The 25,910-nt window shown below is 47.2% G+C and overlaps 1 protein-coding gene across 1 annotated transcript in view; it reads left to right on the top strand.

Moving 5' to 3' along the window:
• The first annotated feature begins 11,023 nt into the window (after positions 1-11,023).
• Positions 11,024-25,910, top strand: part of LOC123613035 (phosphatidylinositol 3,4,5-trisphosphate-dependent Rac exchanger 1 protein-like) — a 71,099-nt gene continuing 56,212 nt past the window's right edge. The window contains 13 exon segments of the mRNA XM_074354896.1: positions 11,024-11,349; positions 11,824-11,995; positions 12,672-12,783; positions 15,278-15,442; positions 15,445-15,464; positions 15,748-15,854; positions 15,856-15,913; positions 16,558-16,629; positions 16,631-16,754; positions 17,192-17,353; positions 17,356-17,461; positions 19,636-19,842; positions 21,176-21,303. Coding sequence (XP_074210997.1) covers positions 11,024-11,349; positions 11,824-11,995; positions 12,672-12,783; positions 15,278-15,442; positions 15,445-15,464; positions 15,748-15,854; positions 15,856-15,913; positions 16,558-16,629; positions 16,631-16,754; positions 17,192-17,353; positions 17,356-17,461; positions 19,636-19,842; positions 21,176-21,303 — 1,759 coding nt within the window.

Below are 25,910 nucleotides of genomic sequence, written 5' to 3'. Positions count from 1 at the left end.
AATTATGAACAACCACCAAACCTAGGGTTAAAAAAAAAAGAAAACAGTTTACATGGTGAAGGGATGGAAAGCCCAAAGGACTAAAAGTCAACCCACAGGCCCATGGATCTGATCATCCTTATCCCTGTGGCAAGAATCTCACTCTGGAAATGACCGAATCTAGTTAATGTAGCCATGGACATTAACATTAATCATTGCCTTTCCTGCTCTAATGCTGTGTTCATCAAACAAGCTTCTACTTAGAATATGTCTTGCCATAAACATCTACTTTCAGGGAGAGAATGTGTTGCTATGGTGACATGAGTTTTCTGGTACAGAAAATAACCAAATATCATTCATTCACTTATTTATTAAATAAGCACGGAGGATATCATATGCTCTGTGAATAGTGCTAAGATTATTAAATTCAATAAGCATAAAAAATTATTAGATGACACCAAACCAAAGAATAGAAATGGCAGAGGTAACCAGTAGCTTGCTTTGTGAATATGCACCCCATCTTTAAAAATGTTCCAGCCTGCGCACCCATGTGACCTCCTACACTAATATATTGTACAGTTGTAAAATGAAAAAAGAAATCCACCTCCAGGGTGACCTGATGTGACTTCCATTGTCTTCCTGTGAGTAACCCAGGTGTGGTTCTGTTCACATTCTGGATGCCTCTTTTTCATTGCGTCTCCATCAAATCCCTTGGCAGGAGAATTCAAGGAAGCAGAATGATAACTGAGATGTCACTGGATGGCCAGCTGAGGGTCCACCAGGACAAAGTAAGGCGAAAATGACTTCTATGTGTTTAGACAGTGTGAAGTCGGGATTGTTTCAGGAATTGTAAAAAAGCAAAACTTCAGAGAAGGGAATATAATGCCCTGGAGAGGCAGAATCTTTTTTCTTTTACAAAACAAACAAGCAAACAAAAATTTTAACACATAGATTTCTACTAAGAAATACTTAAAAGTGGGAAAATAAATGATAAAAACATAAACAATATTCTTTGTGGGCTAAGCTTAACCAAGAAAGAAGGGCACTGGCACACCAGAAGGAGGAATGATCACACCAAGGTTTAGAGGGGGACTTGTCAAGAAATTTCTAGAAGGGATTGCAGCAGTCCTCATGTTGAAATGTCTTAAATCCTCTTACTCAGAAATTCTACGTTATGCTCAGGAAAAGTTGCAGGATACATGGGAAGGCTTAATGAACAAATATTTGTCAGGTGCTAACTACATGCCAGGCACCTGTGACCAGGCACACAGCTGGGTCACCAAGATGGCCCTGTGAGAAAGGGCTTGTTGCCTCCAGCTGTCAGCCCCTGCAGGGGTGGCCTCATCTGCAGAGCCCCTTGCCCTGGGTGGGTCACCGCAAGGACTGCGGGTGGCAGGCTATAATGCCCCAACCACTCTGGCACCACTGGCATGATTCCAGCAGGTCCTTTTCCTGGGCAAGCCCAGGCAGCAGCGCCAGCATCACAGCTCAACTCCTCCCTCTGCTTGGTGTTGCTTCTGCTTCGTCCCTTCTACCTACAGGGGTCCATCCAAAGGGCTTGCTCTGATAATCAGACTGCACCCTAAATTCTGCCTCAGTGTCTACTCCCCGAAAACCCCACCTGCAACAATTCTCTTCTAAAAGTCCAGGACACCATGGTGAATGAGATAAAGACCCCTGTTATTGACGCTCACATCTGGTTTAGAGGAAACATAAACTAAACAGCTAAACAAATAGACGAACATGATAACTGCAGAGAGTAATCAGTGCTGTGAAGAAAATAAAACAGGATAATCTGAGGCAGCAAGCAGAGCTGTGTGGGGGTTATTTTTCGATTGAGAGGTCTGATCAGGAAGTAACATTTGTGCAAGAAAGAGCCAGCCAGGCAGAGATAGGGTGGTGGATGTTATAAGAAATTGCAACAGCAAAGGCATTATGGCACAAAAAAAATTTTTTTAAGTTATTGGGAGAGAATGTCAAAAAATGTCTGTATGATCTTAAAGTTGGAAAGCGTTTTTTAAACAAGTCATAAAAAATTCAAACCACACAGAAAATTTAACTGCACTAAATGTAAAACGTCTGTACTACAAATTATACTATAAACAGAGGCAGAGAGCAAAACCACAGACTGGCAACAAGTATTCGCAGTGTATGTAACTGACAAAGAATTATTGTCTAGACCATGTGAAGCACCCCTCCACCCATAAGAAAAAATAACTCCGGAGAAAGAAACGGGAACAGAGATCAGGGCTTTTTATTTGTAGTGCCAATGTTTCATTTCTATTGAAAATGATTTGAAGCAACATATCTGACGGCTGAAAGTTAAGATTCCACAAAGTGAATGGGGGAACTGATGTTCACTTTAATTGGTCTCTGCACTTTTTTAATACCTGAAATATTTCATTTAAAAAAGAGAGAGAGAGATGCCATGTACCTAGAGTTTAGGGAGGAAGGGGAAGTGATTGCAGGACAGAGATTGGATTTCAGTCTGATTGTAAGAGGAAGCAAATGGTAGGTCTTAAACATGGAAGTGAGATCCATGATTTGAAAAGACCACTTGGGATAGTGTGGAGAATGGATTTAGAGGTGCCAGAGTGTAACAAACTCTCGTCACAGTTCAGATGAAGGGTGATGGCAACTTGATCAAAGACAGTAGCAATGGAGAAGTGGACAGTCTAGGGAAAAGTTCTGTAACTTCTTATTTTGAAATAATTCTTGACTTCTAGAAAGATAGAAAAATAATAGAGATTTCCATAATCTTCACCCAGCTCACCCTAATGTTAACACTGTGAATAACCATAATGCAATGGTCAAAACCAGTAAATTAACATTGGTATATGCTGTTAACTGAAGGATAGATCTTACTCGATTTTCATCAGTTTTTCCACAAATATCCTTTCTCTGTTCCAGGATCCAGTCCTGAATGTCACATTACATTTAGTTGTCCTGTGTTCTTAGTCTCCTCCAACCTGTGACAGTTCCTCATTCTCTCCAATCTTGCCTAACTGAGAAAGTTTTAGGAGTATTGATCAGTTATTTGGTAGAATGTCCCTCAGTTTGGGTCTGACTGAAGATTTCCCATGTGGAAATAGAATCTGTGCATCTTTATTAAGAGTACCACAAGGTTATGCTGCTCCTTCCTCAGTAAATCTTATCAGGTAGTACGTAGTGACATTTTTCTGTATGTGTGTGTGGTGAGAACACTTATGATCTACTCCCAGCAAATTTCAAGTAAACAACATAGTATTAATAACTATAATCTCCATGCTGTATATTAGGTCCCTAGAATTTACTCATCTTATACCTGAAAGTCTGTATCCTTTGACCAACATCTCACCATTTCCACCACCCCAGCCCCTGGCAACTACCATTCTATATTCTGCTTTTATGAGGATGTTTTTAGGGTTCTCACGTATAAGTGAGACCACAGAGGATTTGACTTTCTGTGTCTAGCTTCTAGACACAGCATAATGTCCTTCAGTTACATCTGTGTTGTCACTAATGTTTTACAGTGCATACATTTATTATGTGACATTTCATACCTTTTAAAAACCATGTTGTTCAACCTAAATATATACAATTTTTATTTGTTAACCACATGACAATAAACCTGAGGGGGAAATGCACACACCTAATGTCAATATTGTACATGATGTCAAGGGGCACACAATGTCAATTCCTGGTGATGTCAACTTGATTATTTGATTAAGATGTCTCAGTATACTACTCACTTCTCCAAAGTGGTATATTTATACAATGGAATATCCCTTAGCAATAACTAAGTGACTGTGAAGTTGCTATTTTCCTCTTTATAGTTAATAAATATACTGAGGAAGATATTTTGAAATTATACAAATACTCTGTTTTTACTCAAAATTTTGGCTACTAATTTTAATGCCCATCACTGGATATTGCCTGCAGTATTCCCTACTATGGTATTTACCAGATGGTGATTTTCTATTTCTTTTTTCCCTTCTACATTCATTCGCTGGAGTTTTTCTGTAAAAAAGAGCTGCCGTGAATAAAGATTATTTGTCCATCTACTAGGATACTGCAGACTGAATGTGTCCTTCTCCCCCAGGATCATATGCTGAAACCGAATCCCCAGTGTGACGGTATCTGGAGGCGGGTCTTTGGGAGGTGATTAGGTCATGACAGTGGAGCCCTTATAAAAGAGACGCAGCTCTCTCACCCCTTCTCCCATGTGATGACACAGGAAGAAGACAGCCAGTGTGAAATATGAAGCAGACCCTCACCAGACATGGAGTCTGCTGGTGCCTCAATCTTGGACTTCCCGGCTTCCAGAAATGTGACAAATAAATTCTGCTATTTATAAACCACCAGTCTATGGTGATTTGTGATAGCAGCCTGAAAGGACAAGGGCAATACATTATTTTTTCCAGATTTCCAAGCAGATCTTCAGGCTCCTATTATTTAAAGATGACATCCATCCATCACTCATGTCCGTCTTATGCCCATGCTCAACTTCCCCAAATTCAGCACATTTTTAACCTCAGAAGATCAGGAGCTCAGACTGTGTCTCAGCAAATATTCAATAATAAAAATTATTCTCTGAGGATTTATGATAAAGTTAGGGCCTTATATTAGTAAAATGCATACCAACTAATTACAAAAGAGTTGTCTTAAAAGGAAAATATATGTCAAAGTTCCCTTAGCCTGGGATGGACGTCTATATAGGATGATAAATAGTGCCTAGAATACTTGAAGATAGATAAGGAAAACTGAGGCTTTCTTCAATCCAAACTAGCTTCAGAGAGATAAGAAGATTATTCTAAAACCACCCTCCCATGCCTGTTACTTGGCCTCCAAACTCCCACTGTCACTACTGACCTGTGTGTCCCACCAGAGCTGGTCTGTGCATGAAAGTTGACTGTTAATCATACTTCAATTTAACAGAAAAAAGAACCTCAAGTAAAATCAGAGCTACTACTGAACTTCAGTTAAATATCTCATCACATGAGATATTTACCTGTGAAAACGGTGCCTGCAGAGATTTTAGGAAGGCACTTTCCTATGACAGCTGATGTAACTGAAACAGCTGGGGGTGAATAGGAGACTTGGGATGTAGTTCTTTCTCTCTGTCTCCTTGATTGTAGAGTGGAAAAATCCACGATGACTTACAACTGTGTAATGTTTTAGTTCCTGTTGCCCATTTTGCAGATGAAGAAACGTAGGCTCAGAGAGGTCAAGTGCATTGTGCAGTGTCATACAGCCAGGCCAGGGTCTTCCAGAGCTCAAACACACTGTGGGTTGTGGAGCTCTGTAGCTATGTTGCTTTCCTGGGAAAGAGGCTGGGAAGGTGTGACATGAGGCAGGAATAGCTGATGGCGGTGGTTTCTTCCTTGTGCCAGGTGACGAGCTGCCCTGTTGCCATGAGGATCCCATCGGACAAGCAGGACAAGCTTCACGGCTGCCTGGAGCATCTCTTCAACCAGGTAGGACCTGTGTCCCAACCCTGGCCTGACCTTGAGTTCGTCCCATCCCCTCTGTGAGAACCCATAAGCCAGGAGCCATGGCAGGGACCGCGGGGACCCTGGGGGCCAGACTGACCAGAGCTTCGTACGAACCAGGGGGATTCCATCCACACACTCGTCAAAGGGCTGGTCATGAGCAAGGCTTCTGAAGAGACCAAGCATTACCCCATGGGCTCCAGCTCACAAGCTGAGCAGAGAAGCGTTCCCAGGCAGGGCTAGGGGTGGCTTCTGGGCCAAAGAAGGGAAATAACATGGTAAGTGTCCTACCAGTTCATAGTACCTTCCGTGTACCAAGTAATACCCACGAGTCCTGGCAGCATCCTTGGTCTAGGATTGTGAGCTTTGGAATCTAGCGTCGGACCTTTGTGCCACCATTTTCCAAAGCTCCCTAACTGTCCCTTTGCTGCCCTCATGTCACTTCCTTGCCCCAGAGTTCAAACAGAAAGAGATGTGTACACTCTGTGGCTGGAGCTTGATCCAGGTCAGCACCCAGGAGGCCCCCTGGAACATCCCCAGTTCCATCGAGACCCTGGTGGACAACATTCAGAGACAAATGGAAGTCAGTTGGGCAGGGAAGGATGTGACGTGGAGGTTTTGTGGCCCTTGGCACTTAATGTGGGACATGGTTGGATCCGGAATGGGTCCATCCCCAGGTTCCATGTCCCTCCATGCCCAGGGAGGGGACAGGAAGAGTGAGGACCCCTTTCTCAGCTGTGTCAGCACCCTGGGACAGTAAACCCTTGATCAGGGAACCGCTGATTTTGGGTGCCTGGGGCTTCCTCACAGTCAGGAGGCGGAGAACACTGAACTTACCCCTTTTCTGCTTCCAAGATTGTGGATTTAGTTCAGTTCCTTTTGTTTATTATCAAGGTTACAAGTTGAGGTGGGGAGGGGGGCCCTAATCAGAGATGGGCTCACAGATAGGTTTTGAGGTAACAGCATTAAAAAATGTCAATCTGCTGCCAGCATTTATAACCCAAGATCCCATATAAAGGTCTCAACTTCTGATTAGTCTTGAAAGAGCAGAAGATCTGGCAATAACAGGCCTGCAATTCACGCTTGCCTGAATGAGTGGTGGTGGCCATCTATAGATACGGGGGGGAGTATCTTCCTGTCCACGCAGTCCCCACCCCGCCCTGTAGCCTGGGGTCTGCTTTGTGCACCTTAAGTTACCTGCGTGGCTCTTGGCAAATTTGAGTCTGGGACTACAGGCGAGGGAGGCGTTTGTCCAGGACAGCAGGAGGTGCTAGGCCGTAGGGCCGTGACCCCAGGAACGGCACCCTCTGAGTTGGTAGTCTGGGTTGGCTCTGAGCCTGTCCTGTTTTCCAAAACTGTAACTGGTTGAGAGCATTGAGCTTGGAGCCAGATGGCCAGTACTCGAACCCCAGCACTCCGACTTATTGGCTGTGTGATCTTGGGAAGTTCCTTGACTTCTCTGTGCCTCAGTCTGTTCATGTGTAAAATGGACTCATAGTGTTACCAAGTCCAAGCTTGTTCTGCTCGGTGCACAGCAGGCCAGTAAATCGGGAGGTGTAAGGTGTTGGGACAAGGAATAGTGACTTTATTCGGCAAGCTGGCCGACCGAGAGGATGGCAGGCTAATGTCTTAGGGAACCATTCTGCTCCAGTTAGAATACAGGCTCCCTTTCTACAAAATAACGGGAGGGGGTGTGGTTGGTTGTTGCAAACTTCATGCTATAGGAATTGTTTGTTCTTGCAGCGGTCCGTGTGGGTCAGGCCATGGGGTCTCTGTAAACCTCCAACAAAAGAAAGGTTAGTTTCTCTACTGCAACTTTTTATCTTTGTTTAAGTGCAGAAGTGTTAATATCCTTAAAGGTCAGAGACCCAAGAATAGGCTCTCCTGTATGTTTCAGGCTAAAGGCAACTGTTTCATAAAAGGTGCAGAGCCAGCAAGAAGCCTAGAAAACAGGGCACAGTGGTTAAAACTTAAAGGAACAGATCCAATATAGAGTCAGATCTGTTCTCCTCTATTACAGTTGGGCTACCTCAGTCTTTTCCTTTAAAGTGAAAATTTTATGTGTGTGACTTTTATTTCCATTCCTACTTTAATAGCATGAAGGATGTCCTCTTACATGAGTTTCATAGTTTGGGCTTTGACATTTAGGCTTTTAATCTGTCAAATTTATTTTTGTAAACAGATCAAGAGAGGGATTTCTGTATTTTTTCCATGTGGATGACTGATGGTGGATGTGTCATTTTAGTGTCCTTTCTTCACTTACTATTTTTCAATTTTATTTTATTGAGTTATAGTCAGTTTACAATGTTGTGTCAATTTCCAGTGTAGAGCACAATTTTTCACTTATACATGAACATACATATGGTCATTGTTCTATACTCTTTCTCAACGTGAGCCACCACAAGATCTTGCATGTATTTCCCAGTGCTATACGGTATAATCTTCTTTATCTATTCTTTCTATACCTGTCAGTATCTGTAAGTTCAGAACTCCCAGTTCATCGTCTCCCACTCCCATCCGAGCTGGTTTCCACAAGTTTGTACTCTATGACTATGAGTCTGTTTCTCTCTTGCATTTATGCTCATTTGTCCTTGTCTGTTCTTTTGTTGTCTTTCTTTGCTTTCTTTCTTTCTTTTATTTTTCGTTTCCTTTGTTCCTTGTCGTGGGGGTCTGATCGGGGATCAGGCCTGGCTGGGGGGTGTGGGGGCCATGACAGGGCTGGGGGGTTTGTGTGGCAGCGAGCGTGGGGAGTGGGACTGTGGGGTTTGTGGCCTCGCCCTGGGAGGGTAATGGTTCTAAAAGGGTGCTGGGACCCTGTTGGTGTTGGGGACATGGCCAGCCAGTCCCGGGCCATGGGGTGGGCCAGCCCCACCGCCGAGCCCCACATGGCCTGGCTCGGCCCCACTCATAGCGTCCCGCACCGCAGAAGCCCCAGCCCCAGCGTCTGCACTACCCGCAGGAGGAGCTGAGGGCACCGTGCCCACGGATACACACTTGTGGACGGACACAGGAGCCCGCCCAGAGCGTGTGGAAGCTGGGCCAGAGCCGAGTGCTCCTGGGCCGGCTCTCCGAGGAGGAACAGCACCTGGGATGTAGCTCGCCATGTGCCTTCACCTCTGCTGTCGTCACCTGGCAGGTAAGGGGCGCTGGTGGGGGCGCGCAGGTCTGGGAGCCAGAGGGTGAGGCCTGGGATGCGTCGGGGAGGAGCACAGGTAGGGGTGTGTAGGTGAGGTCCGGGCCGTGCAGCCCGTTGGGACCCGGAGGTGGGTCCAGGACTGTCACCATGGTTTGTGGTTGCCCCTCCTCAGCGTTAGTAGTCACTGAACTCTGTGTCTTCATCGCCACTCACACGCGGTTTTGGGCAAGCTAGTGCAGTCCAGGGAGGTGGGAGGGCACCACCGGGCCCTGGAGCACCTCCGACTGGCTCTCAGGCCGTGGCCTGCCTGCAGAGGTGGACCTGCCTGGCGAGTGGAGGACGCCCTGGACCCTCTGGGTAGGAATTATGGAATAACAGGCGAGGAGGCCCAGGCCTTTGGCAAAAGCTTGTGGGCCTGCCCCCAAGATCAAAAGCTTTTGGCAAGTCTCGTTTTAGTCTTTAGAGGACCCTCAAGCTTTTCCACAGTGGCTACCCCAAACTACATATTCCCACGGGCAGCGTAGGAGGGTTCCCTTTTCTACACAGCCTCTCCAGTGTTTGTCCTTTGTGGACTTTCATTGAATGATGGCCTTTCTGACCGGTTGAGGTGATACCTCATTGTCGTTTTGGATTTGCATGTCTCTGATCATGAGAGATCCTGAGCTTTGTTTCACGTGCTTGTTGGCCATTTGTACGTCTTCACTGGAGAAATGCGTGTTTAGGTCTTCTGCCCATTTTTGCTTTAGGTTGTTAGATTCTTGCTTAGGAAGTTGTACGAGCTGTTTCTATATTCTGGAGATCGAGCCTTTGTCAGTTTCATCTTTTTCAAATACTTCCTCCCACTCCGTAGATTGTCCTTTTCTTTTGCTGATGGTTTCCTTTGCTGTGCAAAAGCTTGAAAGTCCAGTCAGGTCCCATTTGTTTGTTACTTGGTGCTTTTATTTCCATTGCTTGGGTAGACTGCCCCAGGAGAACATTGCTGAGGTGTATGTCCAGTGTTTTGCCTGTGTTTTCTTCGAAGAGGTTTATCGATTCCAGTCTTCTGTTTAAGTATTTAAGGCATTTTGAATTAATTTTTGTGTACGGTGTGGGGGAGTAGTCTAACCTCATTGATTAACAGGCAGCTGTCCAGTGTTCCCTACACCATTTGTGGAAGAGACTGTCGTCCCTCCATTTGTACGTTCTGGCCTCCTTTGTCAACGCTCAATTGACCAAACGTTCGTGCGTTTATTCTTGGGCTCTCTGTTCTGTTCTGTTGATCCATATGTCTGTTTCTGTACCAAAACCATGCTGTTTTGATTGTAGCTCTGCAGTGTTGTCTAAAGTCTGGGAGGGTTATTCCTCCAGCTTTGTTCTTTTTCTTCCAGGAGTGCTTTGGAAATTCTGGGTCTCTGTGATTCCATGTAAATTATGGTATGAGTTGTTCCAGGTGTGTGAAAAATGTCCTGAGTGAATTGATAGGGATCGCATTCAATCTGCCGATTGCTCTGGGCAGCGTGGCTGTTTCAACCATATTAATTCTTCCAGTGCAGAGACATGGGCTTTCTTTTTGTTTCTCTAAGTCCTCCTTAATTTCCTTAGTGTTTCATCGGTCTCCGTGTGTAAGACTTTCGTGTCCTTGGTTAGAGTTACTCCTAAATATTGTCTTGTTTGGATGCAATTTTAAAAGAGATTATTCCACTCGAGGAAGGAAATGCCACTGATTTCTGTAGGTCGATGTTGTATCCTGCTGCCTTGCCAAGTACTTTGATTAGTTCTGGTCATTTTTGCGTGGAGCCTCTAAGATGTTTTAATGTATCGTGTCATCTGCATACAGTGACGGTTTTACCCCTTCTCTTCCAATTTGGATCTCTTCTGTGTCTTTTCATTGTCTAGTTGCTATGGCCAGGACCTCCAATATTAGATTGAAGAGAAGTGGTGCGAGTGGGCATCTTTGTCTTGCTCCAGAGTTTAGTGGAAAAGCTTCCAGCCTTTCTTGGTAGAGTGTCTCAGTGTCTGTAGGTTTGTCACAAATGTGTTTTTCTCATGTTGAGACAGGTTCCGTGTATGCCCACCCTGGTAAGACCACGGGCTCAGTGAGGTCAGGCCGTGGCTGGGAGGATGGCAACGCGGTGGCGGCGAGGGGAGCCAGTTGTCTTCTCCCGTCTCCCCCGCGGCCTGGCCTGGGGGTGGCAGCAGTCCATGGGACACAGGTTACAGATCAGCCTGCTCCTGGGAGGTGGGCATGGTGCAGTCAGTGTGTGGGGGCGGTGGCAGGGACAGTGGGATATGGGAGCAAATGCCCGGTGGTCACACAGGGCAGCCCCAATCCCGCAGTCGCCACCACTGCCACCCCGTGACCAGCCCCCGCCCGCCTCCAAGGAGCAGGCTGACCGGGAGAAGTGCTTTCGTGAAGCTAGGGCAGAAGGGGCCTCCTGCAGGCCAGGCAGCGGGGTAGATGGGAGCAGAGCAAGTTGACTGGCTCTCCCAGGGCAGCCCTCCTCCCCCACCACTGGTGCCACTGCCTGCCGTCCGTGCCCAGGGCCTCCCACCCTCGGTGTCCAGATCACCATGCATGCCATCACCCACCCGAGGCCCACTGGCGAGCAGCCTGCAGCCTGGGACCACCCTGACCCCCGGCTCAGAGGAGGCCCTGGGCACGGGGCTGGGGCACAGGCCTGTGCCCAGATGGGAATTGGGACGGCCTCCAGCCCTGGCCATCACGCCGTGGAGGAGCCTTGGACGCTGGGCTGTGTGTCCGCTGTCTGGTGGCTTTTCACTATGGTGAGCTGAGCGCAGACGGCCCCACCCCTGGTGGGGTGAGGGATGAGGGGTGAGGGGGTCAGCTGAAAGAACACGCATTTGGGGTCTGGGAAACCTGTGTTTGAAACCTGGCCTGTCCTAGGTGCCTGAGCTTGAGAGTCCCTTTGCCTCTCTGAGCCTCTGTTGCCCTGTTTGCAAAATGGGGTTGATGCTGACTCCAGGATGACAGGTGGATGTGGGACTTTAATGGAGAGAAAGCCCTAGAGTGAGATGTTCCTGGGTTCAAGTCTCGCCTTCCTGGCTGTGTGACCTGGGGCAAGCTGCTTCTTCTCTGAGCCTCAGATTCTTCTGCAAAGTGGGAAGAGCAGTCCGTGTCTGTGCCCACTGGAGTAGGGTGGAGAATGGCTCCAGGGTGGTGTTTGGGGAGTTGTGGTGGTGGGGCGGTTGGGAGACAGCGTTCACGTGGTTACTGGCCCTTGCCTGGTGCTGCCCCAGGCTCTCTTCGCCTCAAGCACTCCCATCCCCTTCAGGCTCCCAGGCTGCGGCCTCAGGCCTCTGTCCTGACCAGTGCATCCTGAAGGCCAACGGCAACAATGTGATGAGTGACGGTGCGCCAGAGGTCCCGGAACACCTCCAGGCATTCCGGAGCCACTGGGAAGAGGCCCTGGTGAGCTACCCAGAGGCCAAGGGGATCAGGGAAGCCCTGTTTGTTGGGGAGGGGTAGTGAGGGCCACCGAGCTTTCTCAGGGGAAAAGATGGAAGGTGCCACAATATGTTGGGTGGGGTGGGGCTGCCTGCCTACCTGGCAGGGCTGAGCTGGGCTTGGGTTCTATGATCCCTTTGCCTCCCTAAACCTCTTGGCTTCAGTTTTCACAGCTGTGAAATGGGTGTAATATGACATTCTTTTCTTACCACGCAGGCACGTTGGGCAAATAGTCATGTGAATGGTAAAATTTGATGTTATACTTGGGTTGGGGCCAGGGTTCTATGTGGCATGCTCCATCACTGGTTCGCTTAATAAGTGATTATGGAGCACCTACTGTATGCCTGGCACACTTCTCGGCCCTGGGGCCCTAGGGGAGACAAGATTTCTGCTCCTGTGGATCTGATTTACATTTTCAAATGCTCCTCACTTCCCTCGCTTCTGTGTAGAGTGTAGATTATAGAGGGTGAGCACTGACTGTGACTGGAAGTCCCTCAGGAACGCTCCAGAGCAAAGTCTGGGAGGGCGTACAAAGTTGGTGTCGCCGACAGGCTAAAAGCCTGAGTTTTGGAATCGGGGAACAGTGTGCACCTGGGCTCCTGGCATGTTGGCTGCCCCTCTTACTCTGCTCCCCTCACAGGGACCGTACCAGTGGGCCTACCAGACACACAAGGATGTGCAGGAGGCCTGGGAGGCCCACCGTGAGGACCCCAATGATGAGGGTGCCGGAGAGGAAGACCAGCCAAACTCAGGTAAGTGGACAGAAGAACCTTTGTGTTTACACTGAGTTCACCTGGATAATCATGGCTACTCTCCTCATTGTAAAGTCGTCTGATTAACAACTTTATTTCCAGCTGCAGCCATACTTCCTCCTAGCCTGGGAATGCCACGTACTCACAGGGTCTTGATAGGATGGGGGCATCGCTCAGGGATTGTTATTCTGCCCACCAGGGGCTCCCACATCTCTCCAGCCCAGCCACAGCCCCGGACCCCAGTCCTGTCTTTCTCCCCGACACCCCTTGGATGTCTAACAGGCATCACAGACTTAGTGTGGCCAGAATTGAACTCCTCACCTTCCTCTGAGACTTGTTCCTCCCCTCAGTGTCCGGTCTCCATCCTTCCAGATTCTCAGGCCCCAAACTCAGAGTCCTTCTTGGCTGTTCTCTTTCTCCTCTGTCCCACCACCTCAGCTCCAGCAGCACACCTCGTTAGCTGTGCCATCCCCACGTGACCTGAATCTGACCACTTCCCATCACCTCCATTGTGCCTGGTCCAAGCCACCACCATTTCTCACCAGGACTATTGCAGTAGCATGCTCACTCATCTCCTTGTCCTGCCTTATGTCCTCCTCTGTGGGGTATTCTCAAAAAATAGAACAGAACCTTGGAATGGCTTCCACCCTATGTAGGGCATAGACCAAGCCCTCCCCATAGTCTTCCAGGCCAGACCAGGCTCCCCAGCCTCTCCTCTCATCACTCCCACTTGCCCTCTCTGTTCCATCCACTCTAGCCTCTTATTCTTAAATACCAAATGGACGCGTGCCCCAGGGCCTTTGCACTTGCAGCTCCCTCTGCCTGGACTGCTCTCCCCCAAGTACTTCTCACCTTGTATCCCTCACCTCACTCAGCTCTCTGCTCAGATGTTACCTAGAGAGACCACCTGGAGTGCTGTGGTTAAGCCCTTTTTGTCCCTCGGTGACTCCTTATCCTGTTTTATTTTCTTTCACCACGTGTATGAATTAGTATACATCATTCAGTTGTTTATTGCTTATCTTTATTTTCCCTTCTAGAGCATAAGCTTCCTGAGGGCAGAGGTTTTGTTTATTTCTTGCTGTAGCCACTGATCCTAGAACTGTGTGAGGCATATAGTAGGCACTCAGTGAATACCTGTAGTCTGAAAAATAGCCTCTGTTCTGCAGTCGCTTGTCTGGACTCTGTGCTGTACTTCTGCTGGGCTGGGCTGGGCTGGGGACAGAGGCTGTAGAAAGACCAGAGGCCTTGGATGATTCTGTGTCCACTAGCTCTGGGCTCCTTGCTGGTAACTTTGGGGTTAGCAAAGAACAGGGGTGTACAGGGGTGGCTGGAGAACCGTCCCCCACTGCTGGAACACACACAGCCTGGCAGAGGGATCCTAAGCGGACAGGTTGATGGGGACAGGGGAGAGACTAGCTGGCAGCTCTGAGCTCAGCTTATGCCCCTCTGACAGGAAAGGCTCTGGGCTTCCTTCCCCGGCACATCGGTGACCCCTGATGATGGTGGTAAACCACGCTAAGAGGAGCTGGTGGTTTCTGTCCTTCTGTTCCACAAGTAGAAGCATTTGCTATGTGCCGGGTCCTGTTCTGGGAGCTGAGGAGACACCAGTGAGCAAGGGGAACATGGTTCCTGCCCTCAGGGCACTGACGTGAGGGGAACCAGACAGTGAACAAAAGAAGAAAAACTTGACAAGTGGTGACATAGCGTGAGGGTGAGGGGAGGAAGAGTGATGGTGTGTGGGTTTAGAGGTTCTCTTTGGAGCAGGTTGGGGGAAAGCATTTCACTCCAAGAAGGTGCCTGCTTGCTTCCTAGATATGTCACTACCTAGCTATGTGGCCACTAAGGAGCCACAGTCTCTCTGGGCTTATGGTAATTAGACTTAACTTCAGCTACATAGAAACATTGGCTCAGCAAACTGAAAAGTATGAGTAGGGTCAACAAGCTTCAGGTCTGGCTCAATCCAGCACCTCATATAGTGAGGAAGCTCTTTGTTTTTCTCCAGTTCTCAGCTCTGCTCCCGCTGTGTCGCTTTCCTCCTCACATGCAGTTTTCTGCATCTGGTGTCTCTGGTAACTGGGAATGTAGTTGAGAAAGAGAATGTCTCCTCTCTGTAGATCCTGCCAAAGCCCCAGAACTGACTCTCATTGGTCAAGCTTGGGTCACATGCTCATTCCTGAACCAACAGGGGAACTGAATAGGGCAAATCTAATATCCTCCTTGGCCAGGCCTTCACCTCTAGGGGAAGGTGTGGGTGGGGGTCCGCTTTTGTGAGCCACATAGACTGGGAATGGGGCTCAAGGGTTGGTTCTTAGAAGGGAAATCTTCTAGAACAAAGAATGAGTGATAGTGGGCTGGCAAAAGTGAACAGAGCTACAGCACAGGCTTTGGTCTTGCCATCTATCCAACATGAGCCGTCCTCGGTGCTGGGTCGGAGGGCTGGCCTGGTGTGGGGTGGTGCCCCGTCCTCAGGGTTGCCCGTCCCTTTGGCTTCCAGTCTTCCCCCTGCTGTCCCTGGGTCTCCAGCTGAGCCCACATGAGGACAGCCCTGCGGTGAGCCTGACCGAGGACAGCGTGCACCTGGAGCAGGGCATGGTGCGTGAGTGCGTGAGCACAGCAGGTGTCCAGTGCCTCTTGCTGGAGAAGGTCTTGGAGCCATGCGGATCTTCGGCCTCACCACCAAGGTCTCGCTGGGCGGTGTCCTCCCCAGAGGGGTGTAGCAGACTTCTCCCCACATCCTGAGTTAACCTGGAGCCCTTCTAGTCCCTGCCCCACCACTTGGTAGCTGTGGGACTTAGGAGAGTGGCTTCCTATCTCTCAGGCTCAGTTTGCTCATTTGCTAAGTGGGCCAGTAAGACACCTGACCTCACGGGGTACTACGAGGCGTACAGTAGTCACCGCACACCAGCCCCTGAACACCCGCTCTGGGGCACAGTGAGTGCTCAGTAGCTGTTAATGTCTCTGTAGATCCCTGAGGCCTGTCCCGCTTACGACAGAGTCTTCGTGCAGGACTGTGGATGGCTGACAGCCCTGAGCAGCGTCGTGAAGACCACATTCCACTACGAGTTCTGCCACCTGCGACACCGAGCTGGAGAGCACTGGCCAGAGGACCGCCTGCAGCCAGGAGGTGCCCGCATCCTGCAGGGTCTCCGCGGGGGTTACTGTGGTTGTAAGTGTCAGCACCCAACCCACTGAGCTTAAACAGACAGGAGAAGTTACTGGTTTGTATTACTGAAAAGTCCAGAGGTAAACTTCAGGCATGGCAGTATCCAGGCACTCAAACAGATCTCACACTAGCACAAGAATAGGGTCTCCCTCCTTCTCTTGACTGTGTTCTTCTGTGTTGGCTTTGCTCTCAGGCACTCTTTTCATGTAGTGACAGAATGACCCCCGGGAGCTCTAGTGTTAGCAACCCCAGTAGAAAGGGGACTTGATGAGAACTCTTGGTGGCTTGGCTTGGGTCCCTTGCCCAGCACTGTACCAGTGTCTGCAGGGAAGGGGGGGCAGTCTTACCTGACTGAACCCCATGCACTGTGAGTCAGAGAGAGCTGGTTCCTGAAGGACAGCCCAGATGCAGCAAAAGTGGGGAAATGAATGTGGAGAGGTAGCCAGAGGCCTCAGATTTCTCCAGGTCTTCCCTGAAATCTGTGTGCAGGGAAAGGCAGTGCAGGGGAATTCACTCTTCCATTTGGAACTCTTGGCATTTTGTCCAATTCTGGAATGTCTGGCCTAGGCCAGGATAAAGCGGGTACTCGGGGTGGGCGAGAATTCCCAGAGCCCTGCATCATGACCTCATGTCCCCCACCTTTCTCAGTAGCTGTTAATCCACTGTGTGGCCTGGACTTTTTGACCCACGAATTGCCACATCAGCCTCCTGGAAGTGTGCTACCCCAAGACCATGCCCTTGGTTGGTAGGTGCTTCAGCGTCCACTTTGGTCACAAACCCTCCCTAGTCGACCTTGACTCAGAGCAAGGTGGCTGTGTCTGTTAGAAATTGTGGTCAGATCTCACACTACAGATACTCAAACAGAAGCATATATGAAGGCTAGCGGCCCAAGACTGGAATGCTGGCCCCATAGTCATCAGGGATGAAGCCTCCTTCTTTTTATGACACCATCTCTAGAGGTTGCTTTTATCCTGAAGGATGCCTCATGGTATAGAATGGCTGCTGGATTACCAGCCATCATTTCTACATTCTAGGCTGGAAAAAGATCACAGGAGTTAAAAGCATATTAGTGCCAAATGGAAACTTTTTTCTAATTGAAGTAATTTAATGTATTGAAAGAGTGTTTAAAAGGGAAACTTTCCTCATTCATTGGGACCCTTAAAATGGGTTTGTATAGCTCGGTCGAAGGGGCTTGTGAGTATCTGGGGGCTGTTTGTAAGTGAGCTCTCTCTCCCTCCACTGCAGGTCACCTAAACCCCATGTCCTACACCCAGCACTGCATCAGCACCATGCCTGCCGCCTCCTGGAAGTGCCTACCTGCTGTGGATGGGGACTCCCAAAGCCAAGGTCCCAATGACAGCATCTTTGAGCCAGCCAGTGGAGTCCTCAGCCAGGAGGACCGGGGCCTGAGCTCAAGCAGGAGGACCATGAGATCCAGGACGCCTACCTGCAGCTCTTCACCAAACTGGATGTGTCTGTGAAGGAGATGAAGCAATATGTCACTCAAATCGACAGGTGAGCCCTGGGCCAGGAGGGAATGGCAGGGCATCTCAGAGTCAGGATTTCTCAACCTCAGCAATGTCAGTATTTTGGGTAGGGTCACTGTTTGGAGTGTATCCTGCACACAATAGGCTGTTAGTGGTATCCCTGGTCTGTACCCACTAGATGCCAGCAGCACACCCTCCCCAGGTTGTGACAATGAAAAATGTCTCAAAGCGTTGTCACATGCCCTGTCAGTGGGCAAAATCACTCACAGTTGAGAACTGCTGCTCTGATGTAAGGATGGATGTAGGCAGCATCCTCAGCAGAGGGTAGAACTGTTCGGTGAAAGGTTTTGGGGGAACTTTATCATTTAAACATTGCAGAAAGAGATGGCTGGACGTGATGTGCCTTTTGGTACCTTGTGTCTGGACACACATACAGCATCCCCTACAAAGTGTTTTTACCAACAGAAGTTGCACCGTTCTCTGCTCAAAGTTTAGGTCTCACTACTGGGCTGGAGGATGTGGGGTGTAGGGAAAGTGAAGTGGCACCTCAGGGACACCATGGGCCAAATCCAGAGGGTGGGCAATCCTGGATGACAAGTGACCCAGTTTCTTTAACAAATAAATGACAAGGGAGAAGCAGGTTCAGGGAGGAGGAGGAACTGGTAGAGAAGGGACTTGAGAGGCGTATCAACCAAACGCAGTGAGTAGGCCTGGTTTGGGTTCGGTTTCTAAGATACCGTCTGTGCGAAGGCACCTTTGTGACCATCAGGGGCATTTGAACGTGGACCGGGGACTAGAGGGTCTTATGGGATGATTAATTTTGTGAGGTTTGATAATAGCAGACTGGTTATGTTTACAACAGTGTTTCTCAGCCTCGACACCATGGACATTTGGGGCTGGACAGTTCTTTGCTGTGGGGTATTTAGTGGCACTCCAGTCTCTGCTCCTTGGATGCCAGTAGTTTCTCCCCACAACCCCCACCCTGCTTCGGCTGTGACAGCTAAAAATGTCTCTGGACGGTGCTGTTTGCCCGTCAGGAGACTCACTAAACTGCTAAATGTTTCCTGGTGGGGGTGGGGGGGATGGGACGGGTTGAGAATCACTGCTTTAAAAAAAAATGTCTTTTTGTGCTAGAGAGACATATGAAAGTGTTTCTCAGGGGAATTATATGGTATCTCAGGTTTGTTTTAAATACTACTCTGGAAGGAGAAGAAGGTATAGAAAAGATTGAGGGAAGAAATGTGGATTCTGAGTTGCCATTGTTGAAGCTGGCAGCTGGGTACGTGAGGTTTGTCATGTTGTCCCCTCTTCTTCTGTATATGACAGAAATTCTTCACGATAAATGAAAAAATAATGTGAGGTCCCGCGCCAGGTTGCTGTCCCTGCCGCTTATTAGCTGTGTGACCTTGGACAAGTCACTCAGCCTCTCTGAACTTTAGTGTTCTCATCTGCTGAAGTGGGGCTAGTCATAATACTGACCTCATTGAGATGTAGTTGGATTGTGCCAGCTAGGGTTTACTGATCACTTAGGAGGCACCAGACACTCTTCTGGGCACTTAACACATTTTAAGTCCCTTAATCTGTGTGGCATTTAGGACATAGTGATCGTACTCCAGTGTATGGATGAGGAAATGGAGTCTCAAGAGTGGTTTAATAATTAGCCCTAGGTCTCTAAACTAGGAAACGGTAGCATTGGGATTTGAATCTGGGGTCTGTCTGTGTTCAAAACCCATGCTTCTAACTGCTACACTCTATGCCAGGGTTGACACTAAGGCCTGTGGGCCAAATCCAGCCCATGGCTTTTTTTTTTTTTTTTTGAATAAAGTTTTACTGGGACATAGCCATGCCCAGTCCTTTACTCACTTCCTCGTGCTGTCACAGCACAGCGGCAGAGCTGAGTCGTGGGCAACCGGGACCGTGTGCAGCCCTGAGAGACCACGCTCCCCAGTCGCCTTCTACCCTCCCGAGCCTGGTGTCACTTGGCCATGAGCTTAGACCCTTGCATCTGACAACCCCTGCAGGAGGGCCGGTGTATGTGCATCTGCAGAATTGGTGGCAGGATTTTCAGGGTAGAGACAGAAAGCCTTTGGGTCTGCTTAGGGTCAGAGGTGTGGCCTGAGGTCAGGGCCTTGCCCGGGGCCTCCTGGGAGTGAGTGAAGCCACGCGCTTGTGCCTTTAAGTTCAAAGTCTTCTCCCCCACAGGCTGCCATCCACCATCATGGAGACCACCTCAGGTGGGTCCTGCGATCCCCGCTTGGCCGAGGAGTCCTCGTCGCCCCCGCTCGTCAGTGAAGAAAGTGAGATGGACAGAACCAACCACGGGGGCATGAAGAAAGTGTGCGTCAAGCTGTCTGAGGAGGATAGGGAGGACTCAGGTCACGACACCATGAGCTACCGTGACTCCTACAGGTGGGGCTCGGTGTGGATGGTCAGGGGCACAGCTGAGGTCCCAACTCAGATGTCCAGAATCAGGACATTTCCCAGGAGGCGGTGGGATGGGGTGCTGTTACTAAGCCATTTGGTTCTGGCAGGGGGGTTCTGAGCCCCACAGCACATCCTGGATGTCCCCCTTGGGCCCCCAAGCCCAGGCTAATGTTTCAGGGCCTGTCCCCTGGTTGACACCATCCATCCGTTCTGCTTTGGTTCCGTTCCGCGCACACTGATGGATTGTGGTCATAGAAAAAGTCATGATGTGCAGTTGTGTTTTAAACTCAACTTAAGACCTGTGGTTTCTGCAACAAACACGGTGTAGTTTTACTTGACTCCAGGAGGCTGAGAGGTGTTTTTCCCTCCTACCTCAGAGTATCTGAATTGTTTTCTCCTGGTTAACTTAATGATAACAATGTCAGTGAAGTCCTAATTAGTGGGTGAAATGGACTGAATATTGAATTTCCTGTGATAAACCATATCGTGGGTGAGTGGAATTCCTTACACACAAACCAGCCCCGTGACCTCCCATGAAAGGTGGTAGAACATCCGGCCATGGTGTTTGTGGTAGGGTCTTGGGGGGCACTTTGGTAGGTTGTGGGCAAAACACAGAGCTGATAGAATTTGGGAAGAAGTGCCTTTGGCCCTGTCCTCCAGCTTTTTTTCATTCTTTCAGTCTTTGAGGGCCCTGCCTGGTCAGTGTCTCTTGGTGACTGTGTGATGAGATGTCGTGGCTTCCTGGGCGCTGTGTGTCCTTGGAGCGTTGTGTCCAATGAGCCAGGTTTCTCCATCTCGATGGGTTTCCATTCTTACTTTTTTGGGTTGTCTGATGTTTCCTCTGATTGTCTGAAAGGTGAAGAATTTCAGGATTGTGGGTTTTGATTCCTGATACCGCCTGAGTTCCTGGGACACAAGCTAAGCAAATACAGTCCTTGTTCTTAGGAGGTCTCTGCCTGGCTGGGCTGACAGAACACAGAGCCATGGGGTTGAGTGTAGCGTTTGCAGGTGTGTGCAGGGACAAGGCCGTCCCACGAGGGGAGTGACAAGAGTTACCCCTGAATGAAAATGATTCACCATTCACCTACAGTTTCTGTTTCTGATTTGAGGTCTGGAAACATTTCCCCCAGTCAGCCCTAGAAAACCCTCCAGGATGACCTTCCCCATCTCTGACACTGATGGTCGGCCCACAGTGCTCTCTCTGGGCCAGTTGTTTACCGAGAGTTTTGTGTGCACTTCAGAAAAGTGGGTTCCGGTGCTGGGACCAGAGGCCGTGCACGGGATGCTGACTGATCCTTTCCTCTCTGCCGCTTTGCAGCGAGTGTGACAGTAACCAGCACTCTGTCCTGTCCTACACCAGCGTGAGAAGTGACGGCTCCTACCTGCGCAGCCACGAGATGAGGTCTGTTGAGTGCAGAGGCTCATGTTGGGGGAGAGGGGCCTCCAGTGAGATTTCATTTTGCTTAGTTTTACTTTGTTGTGCTTTACTCCATGAGATATTACTTGCTGTTACTTTGCATAGAGTGGGAGTGGTTTTGCTTTCATTCACTCATTCAGCACGTGTTGACTGAGCACCTATCATGTGCTGGGACCACAGCAGGAGTAAAAAGACAGAGATCCTGGTCCTCGTGGAGCTAACCTGCTGCGTTAGTGTCTCTTGGTGTTAACGCAGACCAAACAAAGACACACGAGACGCGGTTACAGGGTGTGATGAGGGCTGTGACGTCGCTAAAATAGGGTGACCTGAAGGTGTCCATAAATGACACATGTTCAAACCAAAAATTCAGATGACACAGAAACATTCAAAAGAAGTAAATGAGGATAAGCCAGAATCTCAGCCTTTCCCCCAGCAGTGACCACATTTGGAGATCACTGGTGAACATGTATTTCTGCACAGATGGGGAGAAATGTGGACGGATGCTTGGATGGTCAGACAGACATAAGTCAGATTTTACAAATTAGATTATATGGTACTTGCAATGTGTACTGAAAGACTGAAATTTGCTTTTACTTTGATTTGAGCCTTTACAAATTACAAGTTTTGTTTTGTGATTAGGACATACATCCACGTGGTTCATAAGTCAAAAGGTGTGAGAGGGTGGTTGGTGACTTTTTGTCAGTTACCAAAATAGCTTGAACAAGATTTAGGAGTAAGTTCTTTTTAAGGGAATATATTCTTTATCTGCAAAATAAAATTCAGCTGCAACCTAGAGAGAAGAACTAAACTCTCCAACACCATAATTAAAAGGAAAGATTTGTTAATACAATTTTGGAAAATCATTCTGTAACATTTATTGTGTTGAGGGGAGAGGAGATTCTATTTAGAGCTATTATGCCCATGATAGACAATAGAAAATATGAAAAATATTAAGGAAAAAGTCATCCATAATTTTTGAGTGTTTGGAATCTTTCTACTGCATATGACAGGAAAACCCAATTCAAATTGCTTAAGCAAAGACCTGAAACCCTCATGGGTTCAGTGTGCTGACTGACTTGGGGAACCAGAGGTGAAGCCTGCCTCCCAGAACACAACGATGGCAAGGATTGGAGCTTGATACCATAATGAGAACTGGGGCTGATGCTTGAAGCAGAAAGAATGATGATGAGAGACAAATCACAAACGTCTGCTACCATAATACCATCGTGGAAGGATAACAACCATCAACATTTTGTCTTATGCGCGTGTATACACACACGTGTAAGAAATTAGAGCATTTAAAAACTGATTTATTGAAACCAACACAAAACTTAAAATTCTATTTTATTCTATTTATATGAAATTCTTAACAAATGAATCTAAAAGCATATTAGAGGGTGCCCGGGGCTGGCAGTGGGAAAATGATGGAAATGTCCTGTCTTGATGATGACATGCTTACACCATTTGTCAAAACTCATAAATCTGTACTCTCAAAATGGGTGAATTTTATTGAATCTGCATTATACCTAAGTTGAAAATAAAACAAAACTGAACTAAAAAATAAAAACTGATTTATAGTCTACTTTTTTCATTTTTTAATGTATAATAAGCATTGTTGCATGAGGAGAAACTATCATCAATTTGAAAATTAGCACATAGTCCCCCAAATCATAGAATTAGCAGAGCTAAGTAAAAATTTCTCTTCCAACTGGGGGCCTGTATTAAATTAAACATCGTAGGCGACCAACTTAATTGTTTTACTGGTTTATCATTCCTATGCCACCCTTTGCAAAGATTGGTGTGTATATGCACATACAATTTCCCCTTCTTCCTTAGAGCAGCATATCACATATGCTCTATACATGTACTTCTGCTCTTTTGCACTTCGGTGTTCTTATGTAGCAATATATCCAGGAAACCATTCTGTATCATTTCATAGAGATCATCCCATTCTTTGTTCCAGATGCATAGTCCTCCATTGTGTTTATTCAACCTATCTCCTATATTTGGAAATTCAGATTGTTTAAAATGTTTGCTGGAATTTGGTTTAGTTATCCACTTACATGTAATTTGACAGTCATGATATTCTCTGTTCCTGAGTAAAGTGGAAAGTGAGAGATTTACTTATATTATTGATTTTATGTCATTTGGGTAGAGTGTGGGAAGATTTGAAATCAAGTGATCGTCATTAACCTCCAGATTACCAACTGTATTTTTAAATTTCAAAAATTATTTCTTTGCTTCTCTTTCATGGCAACCAATTTCTGTTTTGTGGATTCATGTTTTTTCAAATCTCTTGAAAGATGTTAATAAGACTTTTAAAGAATCTCTCTTCTGATCCCTGAGTTGTCTGTTTTCTCCAGGGTCAATCGTTCTTTTCCTTTTGGGCCTTTGTATCATTGAAAACATGATTGTTGATTGCCCGTTTCATTCAAAGATAAAGAGCTGAGTTGCTACTGTAAGTATATGGCATAGATGTCCTCTGAACGTGCACAGTCTAATTTCCCTACTAAGTCCCTCAACTGAATGGGATGGCTGACTGCAGTCTCCATGTAAATGGGTGCTGTCTTGTCATTTGGCAAGGCAGAACCCCCTCACTAACTTCTTCACCAACACCAAAAAAACAGCTTTCTTTTGGAATGCTCATGTCCATACTCCAGTCTTTAGGGTTCTTCACACAGATCAGCTGACATTTTTAGAGCTCACTGTTACAGTTTCATCCTGAAAACAATCACCACAATGCACTGATGATGGCAAGGGATAGGGGTGAGAGTCCAAGCTCAAAACGAATCCAGAGACAACACATCTCTAGGTGACTCTAGTTAGTCACCCACCAATTCTTCTCTTCTCTCAGCTTGTAGACTTTCCATGGCTTCTACCTCAACTGTAGATACTTTCCTGATAATCCTTTAAAACGTAGCTCCTGCTCTAGTTTATCTTTCAATGTTATCCCTTTGGCTTTCCATCTTCGAGAAATCGGTTTCAATCTCTGATCCTCCATTGTTCTCATCTCAGGGCGATCATGAATTAATTCTGTTTTAAATTTCCTTTTAATACAGTCAGTGGATTGTGTGGAGGGATGAGAGGTCAATGTGAATATTCACTGAGACAGGCCTGTACAATTTCCTTTATTAGAGCACAGGTAGCACTGTGACTCTGCGTGGGTGACACCACGCTGCTTACAGCAAGTGTTAAGCACATGAGGGTTTGCACCCTGGGTAGGAACTGCGGCTCACAGGAGCTGCGTTGTGAGTTCTGCTGCACATCCAAGTCACTGAAGGTGGAAGAGCTAATGGAGTGAAAAAAGTGCTAGACTGGTTGTCCTGGTCAGTCCAGAGGTTCCCAGCGGAAAGTACTGCCTTCCAGCAGGCCCCCCCCCGATGTATGCCACAATCATTCAATCCCATCACCCTAGACTATAGAGGAGTCATATATGATGACAGAACCATATGCAGATACCAGGCATTCAGTCTCCTAGTCTTTCCACTTTCTGACACTTTCATACACAAAGTCACTCTTTACCTAAAAACTCTCTCTCTCTACGCTAATGACATCCATCCTCCGTACCTGATAATTTCAGATAGGAAGTAAAATTCCCTGAACTGAATGAGCCTCAGGATTCAGAGACCGTGAATAACTAGGCTGCTTCTTGTGTTTGTATGTTACTTCTGCACACTGTCATTTTACAACAGTAGCAGTAATATTTCATGTTTAAACATCTTTATTAGATTAAGGAGAAGGTTGAGTATTTCTCAAAAAGCATTCATGGTAATGGCATTCTGCTTTTTGAACTCAACTTTAAGGCCTTCATGCAGAATCACTTCAATTTTTTTGGCATTAGCCGTGAAAATGGAAAGGTCTTAGAAAATGAACGTTATTTTTCTTCACAGGCACAGAGAGAGAAGGAACTTTAACATTTGATAATGACCAAAACTCATTTAATTGCTGAATTAACCTGCATTCATTGTACAAAAAGAACTGGACAGACAAGCCCTCGTCAGGCTCTCCTGCAGGGCTTCCAACTCTGCAGGCTGCATTATGCCTGGTACCGGAATTAGCTACCGATATTGTCCATTCTCTAGCTCATATTTCCTTTCTTTTTCAAAATCCCTGTACGAAGTTTCTAAATATTCATTTCTTCATTTTCTCCTTTCTTCCCAAGGCTGGCCTTCTACTCCCTCGCAAATTGTTTCTTAATGATCACCATAAAAAGTTTGCTGCAGAGAATCCCAAGCTCAGATTAAGAAGGACTTTTTTTCCTCAGGAATCTGAGCCACGTTGCCCTTATTCAGAGTCTTTTTTATTTTGATCTGTAACGTGTCATATGTTCACTTGGATTCATATTCATAGAAAAAGACTTGTCATAATCATACTTTCAAAAATATGCTAAGGAGAGGGTCTCAACCGTGAGCTGCTAATGCCATCTACAATTCTGTTTGATTTATTATCTCTCTTTTCTTTCCTGCCTATTCATCTGTCACTTAGAATGCTTTAAGGGTGAGTGTCTCAAAAAGACCAAAAGAACAGATATGGTATAAAGTTGACAGGAGCTTACCAAACTCCAGCAAAGCCTTTGATAGAGAGTTAAAAAAAAAAGTGGATTTAGAATTCTCGACTTCAAAGTCTTATCACTACA

Source organism: Camelus bactrianus, chromosome 29 (assembly GCF_048773025.1).
Source record: "Camelus bactrianus isolate YW-2024 breed Bactrian camel chromosome 29, ASM4877302v1, whole genome shotgun sequence".
Classification (NCBI taxonomy): domain Eukaryota; kingdom Metazoa; phylum Chordata; class Mammalia; order Artiodactyla; family Camelidae; genus Camelus; species Camelus bactrianus.
This window is presented reverse-complemented; position numbering and strand designations above follow the sequence as displayed.